The sequence below is a fragment of the Rhipicephalus sanguineus genome, chromosome 5 (genome assembly GCF_013339695.2).
Source record: "Rhipicephalus sanguineus isolate Rsan-2018 chromosome 5, BIME_Rsan_1.4, whole genome shotgun sequence".
Lineage (NCBI taxonomy): Eukaryota > Metazoa > Arthropoda > Arachnida > Ixodida > Ixodidae > Rhipicephalus > Rhipicephalus sanguineus.
Window position 1 is genome coordinate 157,554,565 of NC_051180.1, and position 24,012 is coordinate 157,578,576.

Below are 24,012 nucleotides of genomic sequence, written 5' to 3' on the forward strand. Positions count from 1 at the left end.
TATCAAGTCTAAAAGCCCTCAACTATATGTCCGACTGCTGCTTCGGAAATTCAACGTCTTCTATAGAATTTTGAATTCTGAAAGGGTCATCAACCGGGAAAAACCTTGCAGAAACCACCCTAGTTTATTTTACCAGGAACTTCTTTCTGAAACGACTGTCCTGAAAAGCACACCTTCCTTGTGTGCCTTGGCTGAAAAGAACATGTTCAGGGCCAGTGTATCACTTTTCCTAATTTTTTGCGAGCACACTGTCAAATCTAGGTCAGAACATAAATGTTATGCCTCCCCTAGGTCCGACTTCAGCCAGGTTGATGCCTTCGCACACATGAGAGACGGAAGAAATGTCATGATGGGCTTTTTCGAAATAGACCTCGCGACCAAACTGCGAACTCTCCCTTTTTATCTGAAGGTACAACGCATAGTTCATTGTCTGTGAGATGAGCAGCAACATTACCTATAGTCACAACACTGTTAGGGTGCTTACCGCGTTAAAGAGTGTCCTGACCTTCCGACACGCATATGTCACTGTCTTGCGGCGGTACATGGTTCGCCACCCATCGCGCAGTTGCAGGTAGTTCTGCGGGTGTCCGTCTATTCTCAACTGCAAATTTAGCACCTAGACTTTTCTGATGTACATTCTCGTATTCAGCACTGTAATAGAAGGACAACCATGATATCACGACGTTTTTTTTTAATCCACTGGATGACGTAGCTTACAAGTGTGTGATACAAAGCGACCATGGAAGCACAAAGAAGCAGACAGATAGATAGATAGATAGATAGATAGATAGATAGATAGATAGATAGATAGATTAGATAGATAGATAGTTGATAGATAGATAGATAGATAGATAGATAGATAGATAGATAGATAGATAGATAGATAGATAGATAGATAGATAGATAGATAGATAGATAGATAGATAGATAGATAGATAGATAGATAGTAAGGGAGCGGCGGCTGCAAGCGTGCTGACCGTAGAAGAAAAGAACAATGGACGATCGCGCGCTCGCAGCTCGCGCTCAGCAGCCGCTGGCAGCGGACAGTTGCGGCCGAGGCTCGATGCAGCAAAGATACGACCCTTTGTGTTCGTCCTCATCCATAAAGGGTTCAGGGCTAACCGCAGCCGCAAAACCCTACATCTGGCGCCCAACGGGAAGGACCTCGTCCCGTTATGCTCTGCCCGATCAACGTACGCCGTATCCCACCAGCCCCTGACTTCGGCCCCCTGCACGGCGATATCGCCTTCGAGGAGCTATGGGCGCTGAAACGAGCGTTCCTGGATATGGCCGCCTACGGAGTCTACGACTTGGTCCTCACACATCAGCCGGTCGAGACACTCATGCGCCTCTGCCTTTCCGGGAGAATGACCCACTACGAGCAGCGGCGTGCCATCATCGCCCTCGAGCACCTCCGTGCTCACCTCGGCGTCCAGCTGCCCGCGCAGGCCATGGAGGCTGTGGCGAGGCGGCACCTGGGGCCGACGACGAAGGCGGCGATGATGCGTGCGCTGATGAGGTCGGCGTCGAGGCTCGTGCGGGCTCGTGCGGCGGGCCGGCTCCGCGGGACGACAAGCGAGGCGGTGGCAACGCATCGTCCTCCAACGAGGGCGAAAGGAACGTGATCGGCGAGGAGTACACAGCGACGGACGAGGAGATCGCCGAGAACGAGGGCGAGGACTCCCAGGACGGCGAAAGAGAGTGCAACGGAGCAAATCTCGAGGTCGGCATCAAAGAGAGCCCGCATGGCGAGTCCCATTCAGAAGGAGCGTGTCACGACATGGCACCGAAGGCGGACGAGGAGATCGCTGAGGAGTTTCGCGAGGAAGGAGACGAGCCAGCTGAAGACAAGGTGGGCTCTGGATTTGTGCTGGTTGATTTCCGGGACGACGCCAGCATGCGAGAACTGGACGGTGCGACAAAAGATCTTGGAGGGCGAGAAGCAAAAGATGGAAAGGCGGAGAAGACGAAAAAGAGGCGGAAAAGGAAGAAAAAGAGAACCCACGACGAACAGCTCGGTGGTGTGGGGGCCAAGGAGAACAAGGCGATCGTGGACGAGGCGATCGTTGTGGACGCAGTGGCACACGTTCGCGCAAACATGTCTGAACCCAACCCGGACAGCGAGAGGGAAGATCGCACTGAGGAAGAGACGAAGGCCGAGGTGGAGAAGCCTGCCGCAGACACCAAGGAGGAGGAAGAGACCAAGGGGGATGCTGCTCCACCCGCCAAGAAGGCCAAGGCTGAACCGGCCAGGACGCGTCCCCAGTGTGGGACCAACTCAGCGGTTGCGCGTCGCGTGCACAGCCTGGAGGCGGCCGCCAAGGAGGGCGAGGCCCTTCTCAGGGAACTGGGGCACAAGGAAAGCAGCGTCCCAGATAGTGGCTGCAGGCGCACACGCTCGCAGACACGGTGCACCACGGCTGCTCCCGCTGGACGGCAGCCTGCACGGAAGACCCCTTCATGACCCCGCGTGCCAAGCCAGCACGCGGGGCCATGAAGGGTGCGGCCTCCAAGCGCAATAAGAAGGAAGAGAGTTAGGAGGAGTAGGAAGAAGTAGTCGCCTCTGCTGAGGAGGTTTTGACGACAGCCGTCTACGAGGATGGGTCAGCAGGCAGCATAGAGAAGAAGGACGAGAAGGACGAGGTGAATAACGACGACGATGCAGGCGAGGCACGGCAAGAAGATTCTGAGGATGCCAACGCCGATCACAAGGAGGAACCGGAGGCCAACAACATGCAGGATGAGCCAATCACAGACAGTGGCAGCAAGGCGACTGCTCCGACGACCGCTGAATCGAAAGTGATAGCGGAGTCTCCAGTTGCCACGGACAACTCCGGGAGCTTGGTGACGTGGTGGACGACCCGTGCCGGCGTGTGGTCGTGTACGCCACGCGCTGTCCGCCGTGGCCAAGAGTAGCCAGGATAGTTGCGCGGGCTACTGGCGCTAAGTAGCCCACGTCCTTCTCCCCCGCTTTCGCCGAGGGAAGGGGGCAGTATAGGAGCGGTGGCTGTAAGTGTGCTGACCGTAGAAGAGGAGAACGATGGACGATGGCGCGCTCGCAGCTCGCGCTCAGCAGCCGCTGGCAGCGGGCAGTTGCGGCGAGACTCGATGCAGTAAAGATGTGCCCCTTTGTGTATCGGTCTCATCCCTTAAGGGTTCAGGGCTAACCGCAGCCGCTACACCCTACAATATATTGATAGATAGATAGATAGATAGATAGATAGATAGATAGATAGATAGATAGATAGATAGATAGATAGATAGATAGATAGATAGATAGATAGATAGATAGATAGATAGATAGATAGATAGATAGATAGATAGACAGACAGACAGGCATTACTCACCGACTGCAAGTCGTTTTCTCATCCTCTAATTATTTTATATTTATGTCGTAATTACTGCAATACAGTTAGAACTACAAATATTGTCCCTTATGACTTCATCGGGTTCGTTCGCTGTTCGGGTCATTAGGTTGTGTGTAACGAAGAAGCGAGCTTTCTATTATTTTCCTCCTTCTATTTGCTTCGTATCACAAAGCACGCTTGAACATGTTTTGAAAGTGTGTGCGCGTTACGGTGGCGTAAGTACAATTTTGTCTTGGGAAAGCCGACCACCTATTGCATGTTTGCGCGTATGCTTGTATGTGTAAGGGTATGCTATATATACTTGACATAAAATATAACAAATGAAAAATGATTTTAAGCGGCGATACTGAACACCCCCCCCCCCCTCAAACTACCTATGGCTATGTCTTAGGCGTACTAAATCACGACGTTTCTTACGCGATTTCTGCAGTAAACGGCCTCAATATGTTTATGGCGGGCTAATAAGAGGCCACACTTCTGGCTTACGTTTTCGCTATGGCGCATGTGCCATCAGGCCTTGGGATTGTTGATCAGTTAGAATCTATACCTCCCAGGCCACGCGCAAATGCTAAACTGCATGTCCACGAGAGCATGGTAGTTTTCAATGCGCCGATTTTAGGATTGCGGTCTTATTTGAAGGTCATTATTAGGGCCTTCTTTTGGGGTAGAGTGTCGTTGTCTGTCGCCATAACCGATCGAATGAGAACAGCGACACATCCTGACTCGGGCGCCTCTAGCGACGCGACGCTCTTCTTTTTCAGGTACTGGCTACATTACTCTGAAAACTTCGCTGCCGGAATACAAAATAAAAAGTTTATAAGTGTGTAAATAAAAAAAGAAGATAAATAATAGGTAGTTTTAAATAACTGTAGTTTGCACCGACGAACCAGAATACAGTGAAACCTCGGTGATACGATCAGAGGTCATAGGAATTTCGGGGTGATACGAATTTTTCGTTGGTCACGGCCAAGGCCATTCGCCTGCAATGTAATGGAATACGGTTGCTGCGAACCGATTTTAACCCAGCGACGTTTGATACGAACTTACGCTACCGCCCACGTGCGAAGAGGTGCTGTCCGCGCTGTCGCGGAAGACGCGCCAAGTACGTGCGAGCATAGAGTTTCCTAAAATGACCTAGAGGGAACTCTGGCGCTGCGATCGTTCAGCCACCATGGGAATGATGGGTAGTACACGGATTTGCCTAGTCTTCGTGCTTGTGGGCTTCGAACGCACTTGTGGCTCTGTTTATTGCTATGTTTTGGTTTTCTTTCGGATAAAAGAATGGATCGTTGTGAACTTCGTGACCAGATTTGAATCGGTGAGCCTAAAGAAGTTAAAGTGGTGAAGTGAAACTGCTGATTTTTGCTGAACTTCGTTTTGTGACAAAGCGGATGCAGGCGACGCGGAGCTAAACGGAGCCGAAAGAACGAAGTTTAGTCAAATCCGTGTACTACCCATGATTCCCATGCTGGCTGAAGCGCGATGCATTGCAGCTCCCATAGACACTAGCGCCAGAGTTCCCTCTAGTAAGTATTGTAGGGGAAACTCTATGCGTGCGAGCGCGGCGACGCAAGCGTGGGCATGTGCGTCGCACCACCAAATCGTCAGAATCACGGTTTAAGAAAAACGCTTTTCTTACGGTCAGAATAAAGTTTCAGAGACGCGTCACGGCCTCCGAGATTGTGTGCGCGAATCTTTAAGGCTATTACGTGCCTCCGTGATCCTTCGCGTTTAGACTACAGAGGACATTAGCCCCATGCTTTTTTTTCTAACGCGCTGACGTGGGCTGATGTCTTTGTACTGCGTTTAGACGTGCCTGTCTCCTGCATCACACATCCTATGAAAGGTGGACGAGGACCGAAAGAAGGCGAGGACGGTCTTGGCGAAGGAGTCAGGCCTCACAACGTCAACATGCGCGACCGTTGAGGTTACGCTTGTGCGGGCACGGCCGTAAATCTCCCAAAAATATCCCCAACACCTCCGCGATAACAAAACCATAACACAGGACCGTGGTTCTGTAATTTCGTGGACTTGATCCATCGCATCAAAGTGCTTTTTTTATTACTTTCGATTCAGTACTCCGGTGTCATGCAAAAAAGTGTACTAAAATTTGGAAGAGGCTACTCTCTCGCGGGTGACACGGCACCTGGTTCATTAATTAAATACGCGTGCACGGACCGTATTTTTACGAGTTCCGGTATGATTGCAGACATCTAAAACCTTGACTGACAATCATTCAGGGTTCTTCCTGACGTTGCTGCGGCCCTGAAAGAGAATAAATGAAAACGTACTTCAGCTTTCGTTGGTGGCATGCTAATTTTCCATGCTCACTGGTGATACGAATTTTGGATGATACGAATATTTTTGGTGGTCCTGTGAGATTCGTATCACCGAGGTTTCACTGTATAACTAAGACATATAAACAACAATAGTAAATGACTGCAGGAGGAAACAGAGTGGCACAACTTTGTGCAATGTGTATTGATGCCATCGGGCAAACTAGCGCAATAGAAAACAAATTATAAAACCAACAGCTGAAACTGAAAAAATAAAAATATGTGCCTCTAAGATATACGTCATCATAGGAAAACACGCTCCAGTATATCGTATTAGGCAAAATTGAAATCGTCTGCAGTTTTGCATTATTTCTTAACGGCGCATCGTCAGGCGATATTCTGAAGTCTTTAACAGCAGGGCCTGCACATAATAGAACAGACACAGCGCATCAAATTGATCTACTGCAACAATAAGATGTTCAAAATTTTGCATACGAGTAACTTGTTCAATGACTTCCCGGTTTCCCAATTTTTAGACGACGCTCAACAAACATTCCTGTTCAAAAAGAATGAATTAGAAAAATATAACATAAATAAACTATTGGGGTCGGCTGGCAAAAGGTATAGGGAAAAATACATGCTTTGTAGCCTAAAGAAAGCTGAGTTATACTTCCTTCTCATTTCGCGTATGTATTACCCTTGCTTTAGTTCATGAAGACGACAGCTACGAGATGATTTATTGGGACCGCTATGAAGGTTGTGCCATTATGAAACGAGGTAAGAGGAATTTTCGCGAAGAACTTTCGTGATGAACAATCAACTTACGTGCTAGGAAGAAGCATCTTCTTAAACTTTTTATCACGAAATTGTTTGATGTCGGGGTCCACCAAGACTTTCATACATATTTCCGTCACGGAAATGCGTCAACAAAATGCGCGCAATCAGGCGGCAAAGCCAAAAAAACGAAGATGAAAAATTTCCGTAAACGCTAGTCAAACCTACGACTTCTCCGTCCGCGACGATATCTGATGCACGCTCTAACCACTGCGCCACGGCCACACAAGCGGCAGGCCTCACGAACGCGCCCTTTATCTCTCACAATTTGCTCTCAGAGTGCTCTTGGTTAGCGGGGTAGTGTCGGCTGCTGGTAGCCACACAGTAAAGTGATGCGTAGCCTCCGCGTTTAGCTCTGGCAATGCGCCATTGCACTGTTGCTATAGCCGTTCCATTCGGCGCCTTTCCAAAAGAAGTGCAGTTTTGCCAACCTTTTACACCGCGAGCTGGCGGCTTTAGTCCAAGCCTCGCTCATAGCATCCATTCATATTAAAAATAGGTCTGCTACGCGCGCCTGACCAACTCCCAGTCATTGGCCTGGCTGTCACACCGCGTTCTCCACTCGAACCGTGAGAAATCACGGCCATATTGGAGGGGAGACACAACGCGCGTCGCGTTTCCCGTCGCATATCTAGCCCGGCCAAGATGTGATCTTCCTGTTAGCTCGTTAACATTCCGAGGAATGGCGACCTTACTCCTCACTCAGTAATGAAACTCAGCGTCCAATAACCGACACTCTTGTGGCTGTAACACCGCTTTCTCTGATTACGCTATCGCCGTGCAAGAAAAAAACGCTCGGTGGCGTCGCGGAGTGTGCAAGCAATCGCATCGCGCCTCGTAGTTCTCATGTTGTTGGTGGTTTCCACTCCAAACACCCCAAAATTTTGACACCATTGCACTTGTGAAGTGACTGGAAGCCCGTCGACCCCAATGTTCTGGCCAAAGAACCGTTTTTCACACTACCAGAACAAATGCAGACCTCCACTGCGTAGCCGCCGCGCCAAGCCTACCAAGAGGTTGGAGATTGGCAGCTACGCCGCCGATGCGGGCAACGCAGACGCTGATGGCGGCCCATACAGTTGCGCCAGGCGTGGTGAACGCCAATGTGCGTCCAACCATCCATGAAAATCCCACGGAAGAAGGTATGGACTTTTTGAAGCCCTATTCTGCACATACACAAATACATGACAGGAGTGTGAGACGACACCAAGGACTGCCCATACCAACACTCACAAGCCCACTACTGGAGGAGGCAGTCATCGCAGCGTGCGGAAATGGAATACATGGTGAGAAACTGATGCTACGCCTAAAACCAGGCTCCAATATTATAGTCATGTCGACTCCTGACCAACAAGTGGCAGAACTAGGGCGCGAAGGTACGTCGAGTGCGGTAAACGGCCGATCCCATGCAATTATTGCATGCGTCGCTGCAGGAGACGGAGCCGTCCGAGGTGTGATTCATGGCCTACCCCCACATGCCCCGTCCGGTAGCCTAAAGACGAACTTACGAATCCGCACTCAAAACGCTGAAATCATCCAGGCTCGTATGCTGGGTCACTCAAAGACAACTGTCATCACGTTCTACGGAACTTTCGTGCCCAAGTACGTATGCTATCAAGGAGGCGAACTGGCCTGCTACCCACATCAGAACATAGTAATTGTCTGCAAAATCTGTCAGCAAGTGGGACATAAGATGGACGTCTGCCCAAGGCCCGAACTTTACGTTTTTAAAATATGTGGAACCTTACACCCAACGGATGGACACGAGTGCGCTCCGCGCTGTGCGACATGTGAAGCAGAGCACTTGACCAGAGACCGCAGCTGTTGATAGCAACTGAAGCCAGCTCAACATTGCCGCAAGTATCAGAAAAGGAAACCTTAGCTCACGATGCAACATGCACCACAAGAAATGGACAATACCCAAAGCAGCCGCCGACTAGGCTGTTTTGAATCCGAAGAACAAGTGATGCAGTTCAGCGATCACTGATTTCCAAGAGTGCCGACCAAGCCCATATGTCACGCTCAAGATCCTGGTCGAGATCCCGGTTCAGAACGACATCCGGATCAAGATTTCGACCAACCAACAGCAGTAAGAATGCTAAACCACCACCCGAACCTAAGGCCCCTCACGAAACCGATCCAAAGCCCAGGGCAGTTTCAGGCCAGCAGGAAGCTCGACTGCCGGTCAGATGGGCACAAACCGCTTCTCCTACAAGCTCACTAATAACTGAAAACCCGGTATGTCAAAAAATCACAAAGGAAAACAATAAATTAAAAATTAAAAGCCACCTTGGCAGAAATCAAACGAAGTTTGCCGCTCTAAAACAATCCCACAGCCACGTTGAAAAACACTTGTCTCAAGCTAAGCCGACACGACAGCAACAAGAGGCAGGGGCTAAAATCGATGGGACAGAAAACCAGTTACCTACCCTTGCACAAAAAATGCAACAACTGTTCGCCGAAATACATATACTTATAAGAAACGTAGACATTTTCCTAATTCCGTGACAGAAAAATTCAGAAAACGCGCTAGCAACAGCCCGGAAGCCCCTCCCAAAATGTCTGAGACGTCGGATAGCGAGAGCAACAATCATGGCTAGCAGTTATAAGCGCTGTAGATAAACCCTACAAGAAATACAGTGAAATTGTCGTAAGCTACACAAGATATCCACCTTAGGCTAATACATACAATCGACGTCAATCCAGTCTGATGTAATTTGTGTTCAGGAAATAGGAACACATTTACACAATATGACTGGTTACAACCTCCACACTGACCCTGATTACTTATAAATTGGAACTTTGGTAGGGAAGGATGTCTCTCTCTCTAGTTATATTATTTCCCATATAAAAGGACCAAATCTAAGACAATCGTCGCTTACGTATACAGCCCGCCCAGAGAACGTGACGTCGATTTTGGAAACCATATATGTATGCAAAATGGCAAATACGAGATGCAGAGTGGTCGTTCTCGATGGCTTTCATGCGCCTCATACGGGATGGGGGTACCCCAAAGACTCCTCTACAGAGCCCAACCTGCTTGAGGCGATTGAAAACAATAACCTATGGTCGCAACGCCCATAGACAAACCAATCGGCACCGGAAATAGTGCAACTAGAGACACTTTTCTAGACCTCACTTTTACAAACGACCTAGACAAGATCGCATTGACTCATTTCGATGAAAACTTACGCAGCCATCACACCATAATTGGCTTGTCCCTAGATTCACCTAAAATGGAACGACCGCTTCGGACGGCAACTATGACGGACTGGACCGCGTTCAGCGAGAAAGAAGGAAACCTGTAGTCGATAACAAATGAAGTTGATGGGCAAGCTTTATTCCAAACATTCATGAGAAGACTACCCAAAAATAACCACGGCACCAGGCATACCATCGCTCGCTAATGTTGTGGGAAGCTTGATGCAGTTTAGCTAAGCGATGGAAGAGGCTACAACTTAAGAGGAAACTCAAGATAGGAGTAGCAGAGCTTACCCAGAAAGCCAGGAATATGCTCGAACTCTAGATTACAATTACTGGCCTGAATTCTTTGCGTCCCTTGAGGGTATTTGGCACAAGAAAAAACGTGGGCAATATTATGCAGCATGTTACATCCGACTAATACCCAGACAGCCATGAACGAATTCAAACAAATAGAGAATTATTTCGAGGGAATCGACGAAACACTAGTCTCTCAGCTAATAGAAATTTACCGAAGCTCCAAGGAGAGACCAGTCGAAGAAAACGCATATCTCGAATACGACGGCTCAGCCAACCCAGAACTCGACAGCCCCATAACGGTAGCCGAAGTGGACGCAGCTGCGCAATCTTTCAAAAAGAATACAGCCCCTGCCAGAGATCAAATCACGAATACAATGGTTCGCAACCTGAGCAATGAAACTCTATCCCAACTCATAGACTTCTTTAATGAAAAAATATGAGCCAATGGAGAAGTACCACACGAAGGCAAAGAAGCCGAAATAGTACTGACACCAAAACCTGTAAAGCCGTAGAATCTACAGAACCTTACACCCATCTCTCTGACGTCGTGCATGGGTAAACTATTCGAAAAGTGCTTCACACGTGATTGGATTCTTACATTCAGGCCCATCGACTTTTTCCAACTTCAATGCTTGGCTTTAGGCCGCACGTGGCAGCACAGGATGTCTTCCTGCTAATCAAGGAAGAAGCGCTAAATCTACCTAACGGGAGCACGGAGACGTTTATCATAGTCTTGGACATCGAAAAAGATTTCGACTCCATATCTCACGAAACAATACATGAGGATCTACGCAACATTGGATGTGGAGAAAAAAACGTACAACTACATAACCTCTTTTTTAACGAACCGAACGGCTACAATTGGCACCAGCTCGACCGATCTACGATAACGCCAATACCCAACCGCGGAACCCCGGAAGGCTTGATTTTATCCCTTCTACATTTATATGTAAGGATGCGCAAGCTTGCCCTATTGTTAGAGGAGGAACCCGAGCTAAATAAAGCAATATACACAGATGACATAGCGGTATTGCGTTCCAAAGGCTTCCCTGAAAAAAAACTAATGTCGGAAATTCTTGATCATATATGTCAAAGAAAACAAAATCAGAATTCCTCATAATAAAAGCCAAATATTCAAGAAACGCGAAACGCCCCCATACATACCTCAAAGTCCATTGGCAACCTAACAGACAGGGACAAAAGCTAAAAATCCTCGGCCTGTGGACACAATCGAAACACTCAGAAAAACGACGACAAACGTAGCTCGCATGCAACATAGGGTCACGCTAAAAAGACAAATCTTCTGGGAACAGGAAACACTGCCTTGTACAGGATTTTGTAATAAGCAGAATAATGTTCAGTCTACCCTTCCAAAATTTAGCCACTGCGAAATCAACAAAGATTGACGCAATGATGCGAACGGCACACAAAGTTGCGATTCGAATGCCCACCTACGCTAGCAGCGAAAGAGTTCAGGCGATAGCCCTCTATAACACCAACGAAGAACTGGCGTCCGCTGTGCTGATATCGCAAAAGGAACGATTAAATTCTACGGAGCAAGGCAGACCTCTACTCAAGCAGCATGCCTACCCCTTAGTACCTCTACACACCGTAGAGCAGACTTACTTATTACCTAACACTAGGGCCGGAATTATGGCATCCCCCATCCCCAAGAATGTGAGCGCGAAGTGTCACCCAGGCAGACGACAAGCCAGAGCCCGAACACTAGAGAAGCGTTACGGTAATAACCCAACCGTCTTCTACACTGAAGCATGTAGACTGCGCGGCAATTGCTACACCAGTGTTTCAAGAAGCGGAGCTGCAACCGTAGCGGCATTGATAAGAACCCCATCAGTCAGTACGGCCAAAACGGCGGTGGTTGCTATGGCAAGAAGATGCGCACGACAAAAGGGAGGCTCTACCTTGTGATTATCGAGCGTCGTTCAACTTGCCATATGTTTCAGACTGGGGTGATTCCAAGGATGGCAATGAGAATCCGAGGGAAAGAACTCCTAAATTCGCATGCAATATTTGGTGCCCCTCGCATGCGGGATTTGAGGGCAACGAAAGCGCCGACCGGCTTGATCGCGAGATAAGCATCCGAGAACCAGTCGCAACCCTCGAAGAACCCCCAACAACTACGCGAGACATGTTCGAAAACGGAGGAGGAGAACGGCAAAAAAGGCTTCATCCCCATCCGTATTTTACCGGAGAACAGGCGCGATGTTGGCGTCGAGTACAAACCAACAAGTACCCTCCACTTACAAAAACACCTCATAAATCCCACAATATACGCTCGCACCTGTCCGTGGTGGAGCGAACGGCCAACTCTCACCCACATTACGTGGGAATGCGAATAGCGGCCCCAGAACATCTATTCTCCCCTTTTAAGGACAACATCTCGAACAATGCAGTGGGAGACCTGACTTGCTAGCAAGGATCGGGCGAGCCAATTGGCTATGCTTGACCAAGCCCAGCAAGCCGCAAAGGCCAGTTAATGCACGTGCCCAGAAAGCTTTTAGTCAATGAGAAAACTTTTCATCTTCTCCCCGTGTGAATGGAACGGGCGAGCAGCACTAGCAACGGCGCGTTGCTGGAGCCAATCACGGAGGCGACGAGTAGTGCAACATGGCCCTAATGAGCACCGACTGCGAGCGTTTCGGTAGTCTCAGCGCGGCGGAGGCTTTCGCTGCAAATTGTACAAAACCCTATGGTCGGTGAAATGCGGCGTCCATGATGATTCGAATGGGTGACAACGCAGTTACCCGATTCTCCTTCAGCGTCATCGTGTGACGCCTCCTCGCCAGCGTAGTGCCACTTCTCCGCCGCCTAACAGTACTTCTCCGCCGCCTACAGCTTCGACTGCCCTGGCACCGACTACTAGGACGCGCACACCTCGCCGTTTCTCTCCTCAAATGACGAGGCTTTGAAAGAACGCATGTAGGGTTAGTGTTTATTATGCGCACGTTGAAGCCACCTTTGTGTGGGATTAATCATATGTTGAGTGCAGGTGTATGTTAACTACTACAGCGACCAGAAATGTTTAATCATGTTCAGCGATGTAAGTCGCCGGGATGGAGGTGTGCCACCAGGCGTCAACTTGGGTGCATCCACATCAAGTGGCGCTATAGCTGCCAAACACGAATAGACATTGTGTAAGCTCTCGTATATCAATGTATAATAAGAAATGAACTACTTCTGCGAGGACACAATTAACGTTCTTGTTATACCAATTCCTTTGACAGTGGGATCCACCATGTATTTTTTTTATTAATATGTACTGATGGGCTAGTTGGTGAGCCATGATTTACGAATAGGCAGCTCACAAAAGGGCAACAAATACGTACACATAAAAAGACGCAAACACAGCGCTTGTGTTTGCGTCTTTTTTGTGTACGTATTTGTTGCCCTTTTGTGCGCTGCCTATTCGAAAATCATGTATTTTTGCTGATATGAACACATTGTGCCGCATCAATAGTACTGTCGCCTCGAACGTAAAGCTGTGTGGACGGTGTTTTCCCGTGACATAATTTTGAAGACGGCGATCCATGTGGATAATCTTATTTCATATTAGACATAAAGAAAAACTTGAACATCAACGTGTGTGCCCAAAAATAAGCGCTTCATGTCATACTTGTTCGTAAGAAAATTCTTCAACCAATCTGAATGTCAGGCATATCACTAACGGTGCCGGTTTCCTGGTGCCAAAGAGCGCTCATAGTAAGGAAGGTTTGTGAATTTGGCCTCAGATCAGTGTTTTTGTCTGTCCAATAGGTGTTTGATGTCTGTCATTCTGTGCATCACAAATGCGCATTGCTATGCGTCACGAGGAGCATCGCGCAGCTACTATTTTAAACAGATACTATATGCCCAAGTGAGAGTTGATTCCCAGCGATCCGAACTGATTTTTCGCCGCTCGCTGGTGGCGCCTATTTACGTTATCACCCCCTACCTCTTTATGAACCCTGCACCGATTACAAGCTCACTATTATGATAAAGAAAGGCACTAAAAGATTAAGGTTCTTTTGAAATAACACAAAACCAAACACGTGATCTCTGCACAGAATCACTTGCCTCACAAATACAGTTAGAGCAGAAAGCCGTGCCCTTATCGAAGCTGCATCGTCTGAGCGACCGCATCTGGAAATGCATAAAAGCTCGCCTTGCTAACGTAGCGCAACTGTTACAGAGTGCACCGTATTGACTAAGCATCCTTCGAGGTGACTATTCAACACGAACCGGCGTCTGCATTGAGATTTTATTGCTTCGCTGGTGCTCCCCTTGACAAACTAGCTGCGCTGGAGCATTGACTGTGTTGGAAGAATCACGTTAATGATGTCGCAATATGCAAGGGTTGTACTAAATCGCTGATCGAAAGAAACAGTCGCAGGTCAGCTTTTAAATCGGTAACTATTTTTGTGCCGAATCGTCGAGGAAAGTGTCTTCGCCTTTCTGTAACGTGAGGCGAAACGCGATGAAGAATAACTGTCACACAAAAACTTTTTGGCAGCGCTGGGTTCTGAATCTAGGGTCCCACGCTTAGACGCATAGCTTGTTACGCAACGGGCCAGACACACATGTTTGTAGAACGGGAATATATGCGAATTATATGCCCCGCTTCACACTGGCGCCAAAGTAGCGAGTCAGGTAATTGGTACGGATAATCTATCTTACTTCCAATATAAGTGAAACATTGCCCCAGCAAATCCACTTCACTCTGGCAGAGTTGCTTCCCTTTTACCTCAGCGGGACATAGAAGATCGGCCCACGCGCACTTTTCATCTTTGGCTATGGCGACTGGTCGATAGGTGATGTTTTTAAGGCGAAAGCCTCATACGCCCCGCTAAGCACGAAATTTTACCGGCGGCGTCCCACGTCGACGGCGTCTCGGGTCCGGCGGCGTCGGGGACGAGTGGTTCAAAAAACCATCATCACGTGATGACCTAACCGTATGACATCATCATGACGTCGAAAATTCTTGGGTGACGTAATGTGGCGTAAAGCCACCTAATGCCGTTGTAGCGCCCTCCTTCGGGCTGCGAACAAAACCGGAGAGCGTGCGACCTCAAGAGAAGAAAATAGAGACGGCGCTTCGCAGTGGCACGTGACGCCACGGCTCGTGTTCCCTGCTGGCGTCGATTCTGGTGCAGCCCTCTCGCTCGTTCACTCCTGTGGCAGAAGCCTATGGCGTCATCCAATGCCATCGTAGCTTGGTCAAAGTTGGGCCAGGGGCGTAGGCAGAGATTTTTTTCGGGGGGGGGGGCTCAATGATTTGAAGGGGGGCTGGGCAGGCAGATGCGGTCAGGTGTCAGTTTCACAGGAAGAATTTGTTCTCTGACTGCGGTATTACTCCTCCGCACACGTGACTTCGACTGGCGTAGGCTATTACTCTTTGGCAGCCGTCTGTCACTGCATTAGTGCAGCAGCCGAACACACATTACTTATATCTGCGTGACACTTGCGTAGCCACGGGGTGGGGAAGGAGCTTTGAAATTGTTCTGGACAACATTGTAAATACTGATGTTTGGGCTAGTTTTGAATACATTTTCGTTGAAATTTACTGCACCGAAACGAATAGAACCTAACAGAAGAAAGGTAGTTTTGCAAGTTTAACTTGCACAACTGCCTTTCGCAAAGTTTAACCAGTTGATGTTTTGGTACCTATGAGTCAATTGTCTTTTTTCATGATTATGGGTAGCCAGTACAGACAAAATCCCTCCTTCACTCTCTTCAGACTGTTAGCTTGGTGTTACAAAATCTTCAATGCGGAGATCAGCGCATTGCACCATGTGCACGTTAATGGCTACCTAGCGTCGCAGCTATTTTAGACTATTTAGCCTTGTCTTGAAAAACTCAACGTCATTATGACGTCATATGATGACTTTTTGTATCACTCGTGTTGGCGCTGACGCCGCGGGAAGCCGACACTGACGGTCAATTTTCGTGTTTGATGACGCATCTAAGGCTTTCGTCTTAATAATTACGTGGTTGAAACTTATCGCGGGCTGTGAATTGGGGAGGTTCGTCAAGTCATGTAGACTGTCGTATGCTTTAGTGTATTCCCGTGTGTCGCTTTGAAGTCATGAAGACCGAGCTGCGCAATTATGACCGGTTAGATCGTATCTTCGGCACTCGAGCGGTCATACGCATATTGTTTCGAAGATGTGTAGATCATATGGTTGTAAGTATTTGCTGTGTTATCTAAGGTCCTATCACGGAACAGATACTTGCACCGTAATCCGCCCAAGCATTTAGCATGAAAACTAAATGTTCGTTTAGGCTCCTTCTGATGTTAGCCTTCTTTTCTGAAATCAAAGCAGGTGTCCGTGTACTAGGCATGTACTTTTCTTTATTGCAGGAAAAGGAAAGTGCGAGATGTTCGTGCGTAACAAGTATATTGATTATGCACAAACGAATTGCTATTTGAAAGTTGCGAAGCTCTGTGGTGCATATTGTAGCGATAAGGTTTATACGGGTTCCTGCAAGCGATCTGGGAAAAGGTAAAGTACCCTTTCGCTTTTTAATATTGAAATCTCATGAAGTATGCTGTGAGCTTTGGTCTGTTGGAGTGGATACATTGAATAGGCACATTACTCAATATGCAAGTTAGGGTAGCTGACGTATTGAATGAATAGCGAACATATATAAACTAATACGAACATACCCACTCTGTGGCAGACGCTTGACGTAAATCATTCGCCGTAGTGGTGACAGATACGAGTTAGGCTTTTTTCAGTTCAGATATCAACAGTTCAGACCGACAGCTTCTAGATTAAAATTATCATTGCGTAATATAGGTATATACATCAGCTCGCTTCTGAAAGTTAATCTTCCACGTTTCTTAATAGGGCCAACATTTAGAAAATACGCAACAGATTCTATCAAGCGTGACTAACGAAATACATTTTCAGAATTATAGCTGCTTACATATTTAGTAGCAAATATATGTTCGCCGGCGTTAGGACAATATTCTTCGCTAATAGCGGGACGCCTCTCACCGCAAGACATAAGCCAGCAGAAAATAGAATTATTGAATTGTACTTGCGGCATGCTATTGTTCATTCCGGCTAGTCGATGCGTCTAGGATTTTTACCGCATTCAGAGCCCCGACAAGCACATTACCTGTAGAATAAAGTTATCTCTCTTCATACTCCTCTGCTTCTATCGTCAATTACTTTTCACGCAAGGGTTTAACCATTCTATAGTTTGTTTCAAAGAAGGCATATGCGCAGGGCTGTAATGTTACAAAACTTACCTTATGCCCCAATTACCAAAAATTAAACAATCGAGAAGGTGACAATTTAATCGGCTACTACCTACAAGGTACTTCTCACTCAAAATAATGCGATTAGTTTCGTCATATTTTGTTTGTAACCATATTCAAGTGGCTATCAAGAAGAAGCCAACATTTGAACCCTCCTTGCTCACCACTTCATAGGTCAGAATGCGAAGACATGCCTTACCTACAGTTTTTATTGCAATAGCAATTATATGGGCACTCTGGGGGGAATTTGACCGTTAGCGTCAGCGGCACCATGAGATTCAGTATAAAGTGCAAATCGATATCACGGGTTGTATGTTGTGTGTGCGATTGAAAGCATGCGAGCGCAGTCGACGAGCGCTTATCAAGCGGAATGTAAACGTGCCGGCCCTCTTTCGTCGCACGAAAGGCGCATAGAGATGGGAGCTGGCGGGGGAACTCCCCTCCAGCAGCAAATGCGTACTATACCCGACCGGACGTGGTATCCCCCGGTCGCCCACGTATCTTTTGAGGTCTAAACCCCAGATATTACATTATCTTTTGAGGTGATCAGCAGATTGCTCATACCTTCGTACGTGCTACAATCTCATCGCAAAATTTACGTTCGAGCCTTAGTCAGCACGAGCGATACTTGGCTCGCGGCAGCGGCTGCGTTTCCTAAAGGAGTGAGCTGCTAGCCTTTCTTCGTATAAAATTCCAATTCATTGCTATCGCATTCGTTGCTCCACCTTCGAACTGGATGCTATTTGGAGCATACAGCATGCAACTATTGTCATGATATTAGCAATTTAAAGGTAAAATTTCGGACACATACAGAGAGTACACCATTTTCCCCTCCCTAACTGAGTAAGACCCTGTGGTTTTTAAAGTCGGTAATTGATAAGCCTAAGGTTCCTTGGTAGTTTGAACGAATTATAAAGGCTGAAATATAGTAAGAAACGCTTCGCATTTAAATGTGCGCACCGCCATAGATCACCTACGCGTGTTCAATCAAGTGAGTGAGATATCTCTTAACTACAAAAAGCTTCGAGGACGCTTGAGCGTCACCTCCAAAAGCAGAACGCGATAGAATAACCGGGACACGTTCACATCGCGTTCTTAATCGCTAGTATTGCTTCCCTGCTTGGGGGCTACCTCAGCCGTACCGCAAGGAAAGGAGCGTCTGAGTGCGAAACATTGGACGTTTCAAGCTATGCTAGAATGATTACAGGCAGTGCTGTTGCGAAGTGCCCACAAAGCCTTGAGTCTTCCTTTGCGAATTGGCGAAGTACGTAAGGCACTACGTGAGCGTAAGGCAATTCGCGAATCTGCGCTGCTGCACCTTTTGTTCCCTGTGGCGGATAATTATGATCAATTATTCCGGAGAGCTCTGTAATAGGCGAGCCTTTAAACGAACCACGTTTTGCGCAAATCACGTGTTTTTACGCTTGGTGCAATTATGCGTTTGTTCCACAAAAAATTACAAGCGCTAAGGACGCTTCTTGCAATGGATGACATTCCTACACGGTTTTCTTCTTTTCGACACACTGTCAAGCACTGGCGTTCTTTGTGGTAGAGCACAATGCACATGCTGTGGGAAAGCTAGTTAAACGACGGAGCATGTTCTCAATAAATGGGGAGATATCCAACCAGGTGCATGTTTCGACATGAGCCTACATGTAACATTGGGGGTTAGGGACAACAATGGAAAGCTGAACACGCCCACGATAGAAATAAGAGACAGTTAGAGTGCTGGTGGCAGAAGAGCAGAAAGAAAAGAGAAAAATGGATACCGGGAAAAACAAGGACACTTTGTCGTAAGGGGCAGAGAACTGGGCTGTGAATTTGTTTTCTTTTTCTATTGGCTTGGTGTGCGACCGATGGCGGCGCTGCGAACGGCGCCTGTATGACGTCAGAACGGGGATTCGCGCGCTTTCGTCTGCTACGTAAGCCCAGCGCCGTGTTGAAACTACCGTTGTGGTAAATCTCAACAAAAAAGCAGTTCAATTTGTTATCTTGCGTATGCTGGCTACTGACGCTGTTCGAACAACCGCGGCTCTGCTTTTAACGTTCATTTAGAACTACAGCTCTTTGTTTCTTAGAATTGCGGCCGCTCGTCTCCGCGGCGAGTGCTGCGCAATGGTGAAGTACTGCTCTGTGCCTCAGTGTACTTCGTCCGCTCGTGAAAAAGCCGTTAGCTTTCACAACTATCCTATGGACCCAAAGCTGAAGAAGAAGTGGATAGTCAAGCTCAGAATGAGAAAGCGCCCCACGCCTGCATCGACAGTGTGCAGCAAGCACTTCGCGGACAGTGACTTCTGCTACCCACCGTACGCGCTTAGGTAAGCTTGTGACCGCGTTTAAGCGCCTCGCCAATACTTAAGCCGTTTATTGCACGCAGTCTATAAGCATAGGTGACTTACACCAGGTGTGGTGCCGTCCCACAACCTGCCGCGAAGGCCCGTAGACAAGGAGCCGACGACACGGCCTCCGAATCGCCTCGCACGTAAGCGCGCATCGTGAGCTCAGCTGAACGGCGCAGTATATCTGAGACTGCGGCTGCATTTGGATGGTGTAATACGTATTTTACTTATAAAGGCAAGCGCGCGCCTAGCGGACTGTTTATGATAAATTCATAAGCGAAACCTGTTGCCGCTGTTTAGTGCACATTCTCTAAAAGTTTTTACCTGAGGCAGTGCAGACACTCTTTTGAAAGCGGAGCTCTTTAAGCTTTTCGTTAGGCTGCGCGGCGTGAAACTCGACCCGGCTTGCCTTTGTCACGTTAATCTCTGTGGTCCTGTACGTGGTATAATCCGCGATTAACTATTTGTTATGTTCTAATACCCATGCGACGGCGTTGCGCGGTGTTAAAATTCACTACGACGTAATATCGTTCTCACTGAACCAACATTACGGGACAAACTGCGATCATGGGCACCGGCAGGGGAGTGTGCAACAAGGCGTCACTTGCGCACTCGTTTGCAGGACGAGAGCTGCGACGGGGATGCGATCTCTGTTGGCGGCCTCGACTGCGCATTCAACAACGTGGCCTGCGTCGTACACCGCCTCGCCCTCGATGAGGCACCGCGACCTTTCACAAGCTTTATCTACATACTTGTAGATGCTGGAGAACGGCACGCTTACTGAAATATCGAAAGAAACACTCAAACTAATTAGTATCGTACGGCGGAAACAAGATAACGAGCGAGAACACTCACACATAATTTCACTTTCTTACCAGCAATGCGGTCGGTGGCATCGGCGCACTCGTCGGTCATCCGGGAGATTTCTTGGCCCTGTCGATCGGGCCGCAACTAAAACAAGTTCAAGATTACACTCGAAAACATTCGTTGCAGGCTTTAGTTGACCGTCGCGAGGCTGTTCGTTCGACAAAGTTCCCGCCTGAAGCAGACGATCCGCATACAGGAGCAGCGGCTGCTGAAGCGCGGTTGAGAGCGGAGTCCCCGCTCTGACGTCACACGCGAGAGGGCGCCACTCCAAGATCTCGAGGCCAATAGTTAGATATCAGATTTCAGAATTTGTTTTTTTTTCTACAGTAAGATAGATTTAATCGAAGCAGATAAGGCATTAGACTAACATATTAAAAAAGAGAAGGTTTCTTTTTTGGTCGAGCGTGGTGGCACACGTCACCACCCCGTTATTAAAGGGACGCTTGTAGCATTTATCCATGCACCGGCACGCCACGCAGAAGGTCTGTTTTCGATTTCATCTCGATCCAATGAAATTCATTATTTATTTATTAGCGTCTCTCTCGAGTTTCGCTGACGGACAGGGCCTACTTTTCGCTCACAACCAACGACGCCGACGCGACATCGGAATTTCGACGGAACGAGCCCTTTTAATGTCGTTACAACCTTTTCTGGCGGCGGCGTCACCGCGTCATTCTATAAATCCCAAAAAGAAAAATAGTTTAAACGAAAGTTTTTCTGAAGCGCGCAACGGGGGACTCGAACCTGCGACCCCTCGCTCCGCAGTGCTAGCCGTTAAACTACTCCGCTACGTCCTCTTTCTGACATTCACAGATTATGAAAATAAATTCAGTTGGGTGGAGATGCCAGCAGATTTGTAGGCATTCTTTTGTGAAGGCGCGCGTAAAGTTTACATGACTAGCTAAGCCAATTTTGCAGGGATTTCACATATGCCTTGTTTTTCCTCAAGAAGAGCGGAAATATCCCTATGCAGGTCTTCAACTGCGACATGATGTCTCACTATTTATTTCTTTATTTGTTCATGCACGCGGAGGACCCTTGTGAGAAAGAGATTCTTTATTTGGGAAAATTAGGTGAATAGTGGGGGTAAGTGACGCAGTAACTGTCTCTCAGGCGAGGACACCACAACCGCGACACCTGGGGGAAAGGGGAGAAAAGTATAGGAGAAGTTAGAGTTAGAGTGGAGGAGGAGGCCTGGGGGAGTTAAACACATCACTGGGGGGAGAGGGCGAAAAAGAAAAAAAAGGGGGGGGAACACGCGATAAACACATGACTGGGAAAAAAAAAAGACACGGAAGTTCCGTTTGTTGGGGGCTTGGTCGGCGTGGTTCAGAGAAGACGGTCGGCCAGTTCCGCCGCTTCGATGTAGTTGAGGACCGCGCGCAGGGCAGGGCGCACGCGATGGGCTGATCCTACCGGGTACAGAATGTCATCTACCGTGGCAGACGGAAATCCCATCTGCTTGAAGGCACGAGCGAGCGCTTCGCGGTGGGTGGAGAGGGCGGAGCAGGAAAGGAAGAGATGCGCCACGGTTTCCCTCTCTCCGCAGTCACGGCAGAGGGGCGAGGGCGCACCGCGGAGGCGGTGCCGGCGCTCAGCAGGCCAGACGGAACCTGTCCGCAGTGCGAGGAGGAGGGACCGTTCTTTCCTGGTCAGCACGTTTTCCGATAGAATGCGTGGTGGAGAGCCGGCGGCCGTGCGCTTGTCGGGGAGGTTTCGCACGAGCTCTCGCCAAAGGTTTCGGCGCGCTGTGTCCACGGAGTCCGCGCACGTTGTCAGTGGAACAGCTGGGTCGTGTGCTGTCTTTGCCAGGTCATCGGCAGCCTCGTTCCCTGCGATGCCAACGTGCGACGGTATCCACTGGAGAGCCACGTCGCATCCGTGTTCGCGCAGACTGTGGAGTGACCACGCCACACGTTGTGCGAGTGGGGGGGCGCGTTCCTCTTTGGCGAGCTGGCGGAGGGCAGACCTCGAGTCAGTGTAGATTGTCGCGCGTGTGACTTGCGGCGTTTCACGGATGAGGTCGGCAGCAAGGCGTATTCCTACCAGCTCAGCCGTGGTGGAGGAGGCGCGGTAGGCGAGCCGGCACTGGCGCTTCAATGCCAGCTGTGGTGCCGCGCAGGCAGCGGCCGCAGAGTGGCCCCGAAGCACGGAGGCATCAGTGAAAAACTGTGTCCTTCCATCAAGGTCCTGGTCCATTCTGGCTGCGGCTTTCTGCGCGATAGCACAGGCCGGTGTGTTGCGCTTCGAGCGCACACCTGGGAGCTCGAAGCCGATGGGGAGCGGCACTCTTTGGTGAGGGGGGGGGGGGCACGGGGGAATCTCGGGTGCGGAGTCCATGACGATAGAGTCGAACGTGTCGAATAGTGTTCCGACACGCGAGTTGGGCAGTGCCCGCAACTGGGACAGGATGGCGGCCCCATCCGGTGCACGTTGGAGGCGCTCGAGGTGGTAGAGCGCGCGCAGTTCGCCTGTGAGTGACGCCGGCCAGGCGCATGTCTCCGCGAGCGTGGCAGCCACTCTCGAACCGCGCGGGAGTCCGTGACACATGCGGAGAACTCGGCGATGGTCAGCGTCGATGGTCAGCGTCGATGGGGCGAAGGCTACACAGAGGAAGCGCGTAATGCACTTTGGACATTGCCATGGCCTCGTAGATGTTCATCGTGAAGGAGGCCGGGCATCCGTCTCCTCGCGCGAGAATCCGTCGGACCGCACCCTCGACACGGCGTGCTTCACGTCTCACACGGCTCACCTCCCAGTTCCACTTTAGTCTGTGGTCTATGGTGATACCAAGATAGTGGACGTGGGTTTTCCAGGGCAGCGGAACACCGTGGAGTGTGATGGGGCGGGTTGTACGCCGTTCACTGGCACGCGGGCGGACGAGGAGTGCCTCTGTTTTGGCGGCCGAGATGCGCAGTCCTATGCTGTCCAGGAACCCGGCGACGGCCTCTAGGGCGTTCTGGAGGCACTTACGCACCCTGGCGAGGCATCGGGTGGGGCCGCGCAGATACAGGGTGATGTCGTCCGCGTAGGTGACCGCGTGCACAGTGAAAGCGCCTTGTTTGGGAAGGCACTCGGTGAGCGGTGCTAGAACCAAGTAAAAAAAAAGAAACGGGCTCAGCACGCTTCCTTGTGGGACTCCGGTGGTGACAGGGCGGCGCGTACTGTTCGCCTTCCCCACACGGACAGTCAGTGAGCGGTCCGCGAGGAAGGCTTCAATGTAGCGCAGGAGTTTGCCCTGCACACCAAGCGCACAGACCGCCTGGATGATCGTCGTGTGGGGGAGACAGTCAAAAGCTGACTGCACGTCGAGCAGAAGTAGCAGGGCTGTCTCCCGGTCGTGTAGCGCTTGTTCCAGGGTGCCAACAACCGCGGCAATCGCGTCAGCCGTGGCGCGAAGGGCGCGAAAGCCGCACTGTTGTGGAGGGAAGGTGCCGCTCGCAGTGGATATCCATTGGAGGCGATGAAGCGCCATTGCCTCCATGGTTTTCCCCGGCACCGATGTCAGAGATATCGGCCGGTATGAGGCGAGGCTGCGCGGTGGCTTCCCGCGCTTCAAAACC

At 49.3% G+C, this 24,012-nt stretch overlaps 1 protein-coding gene across 1 annotated transcript in view; it reads left to right on the forward strand.

The window, feature by feature from the left end:
• The window catches only part of LOC125758465 (uncharacterized), a 100,055-nt gene that overhangs the window by 70,724 nt on the left and 5,319 nt on the right, over positions 1-24,012 (forward strand). The window contains exons 4-5 of the mRNA XM_049415765.1: positions 6,353-6,421; positions 16,338-16,479. Coding sequence (XP_049271722.1) covers positions 6,353-6,421; positions 16,338-16,479 — 211 coding nt within the window. The remainder of the gene's footprint in view (positions 1-6,352; positions 6,422-16,337; positions 16,480-24,012) is intronic.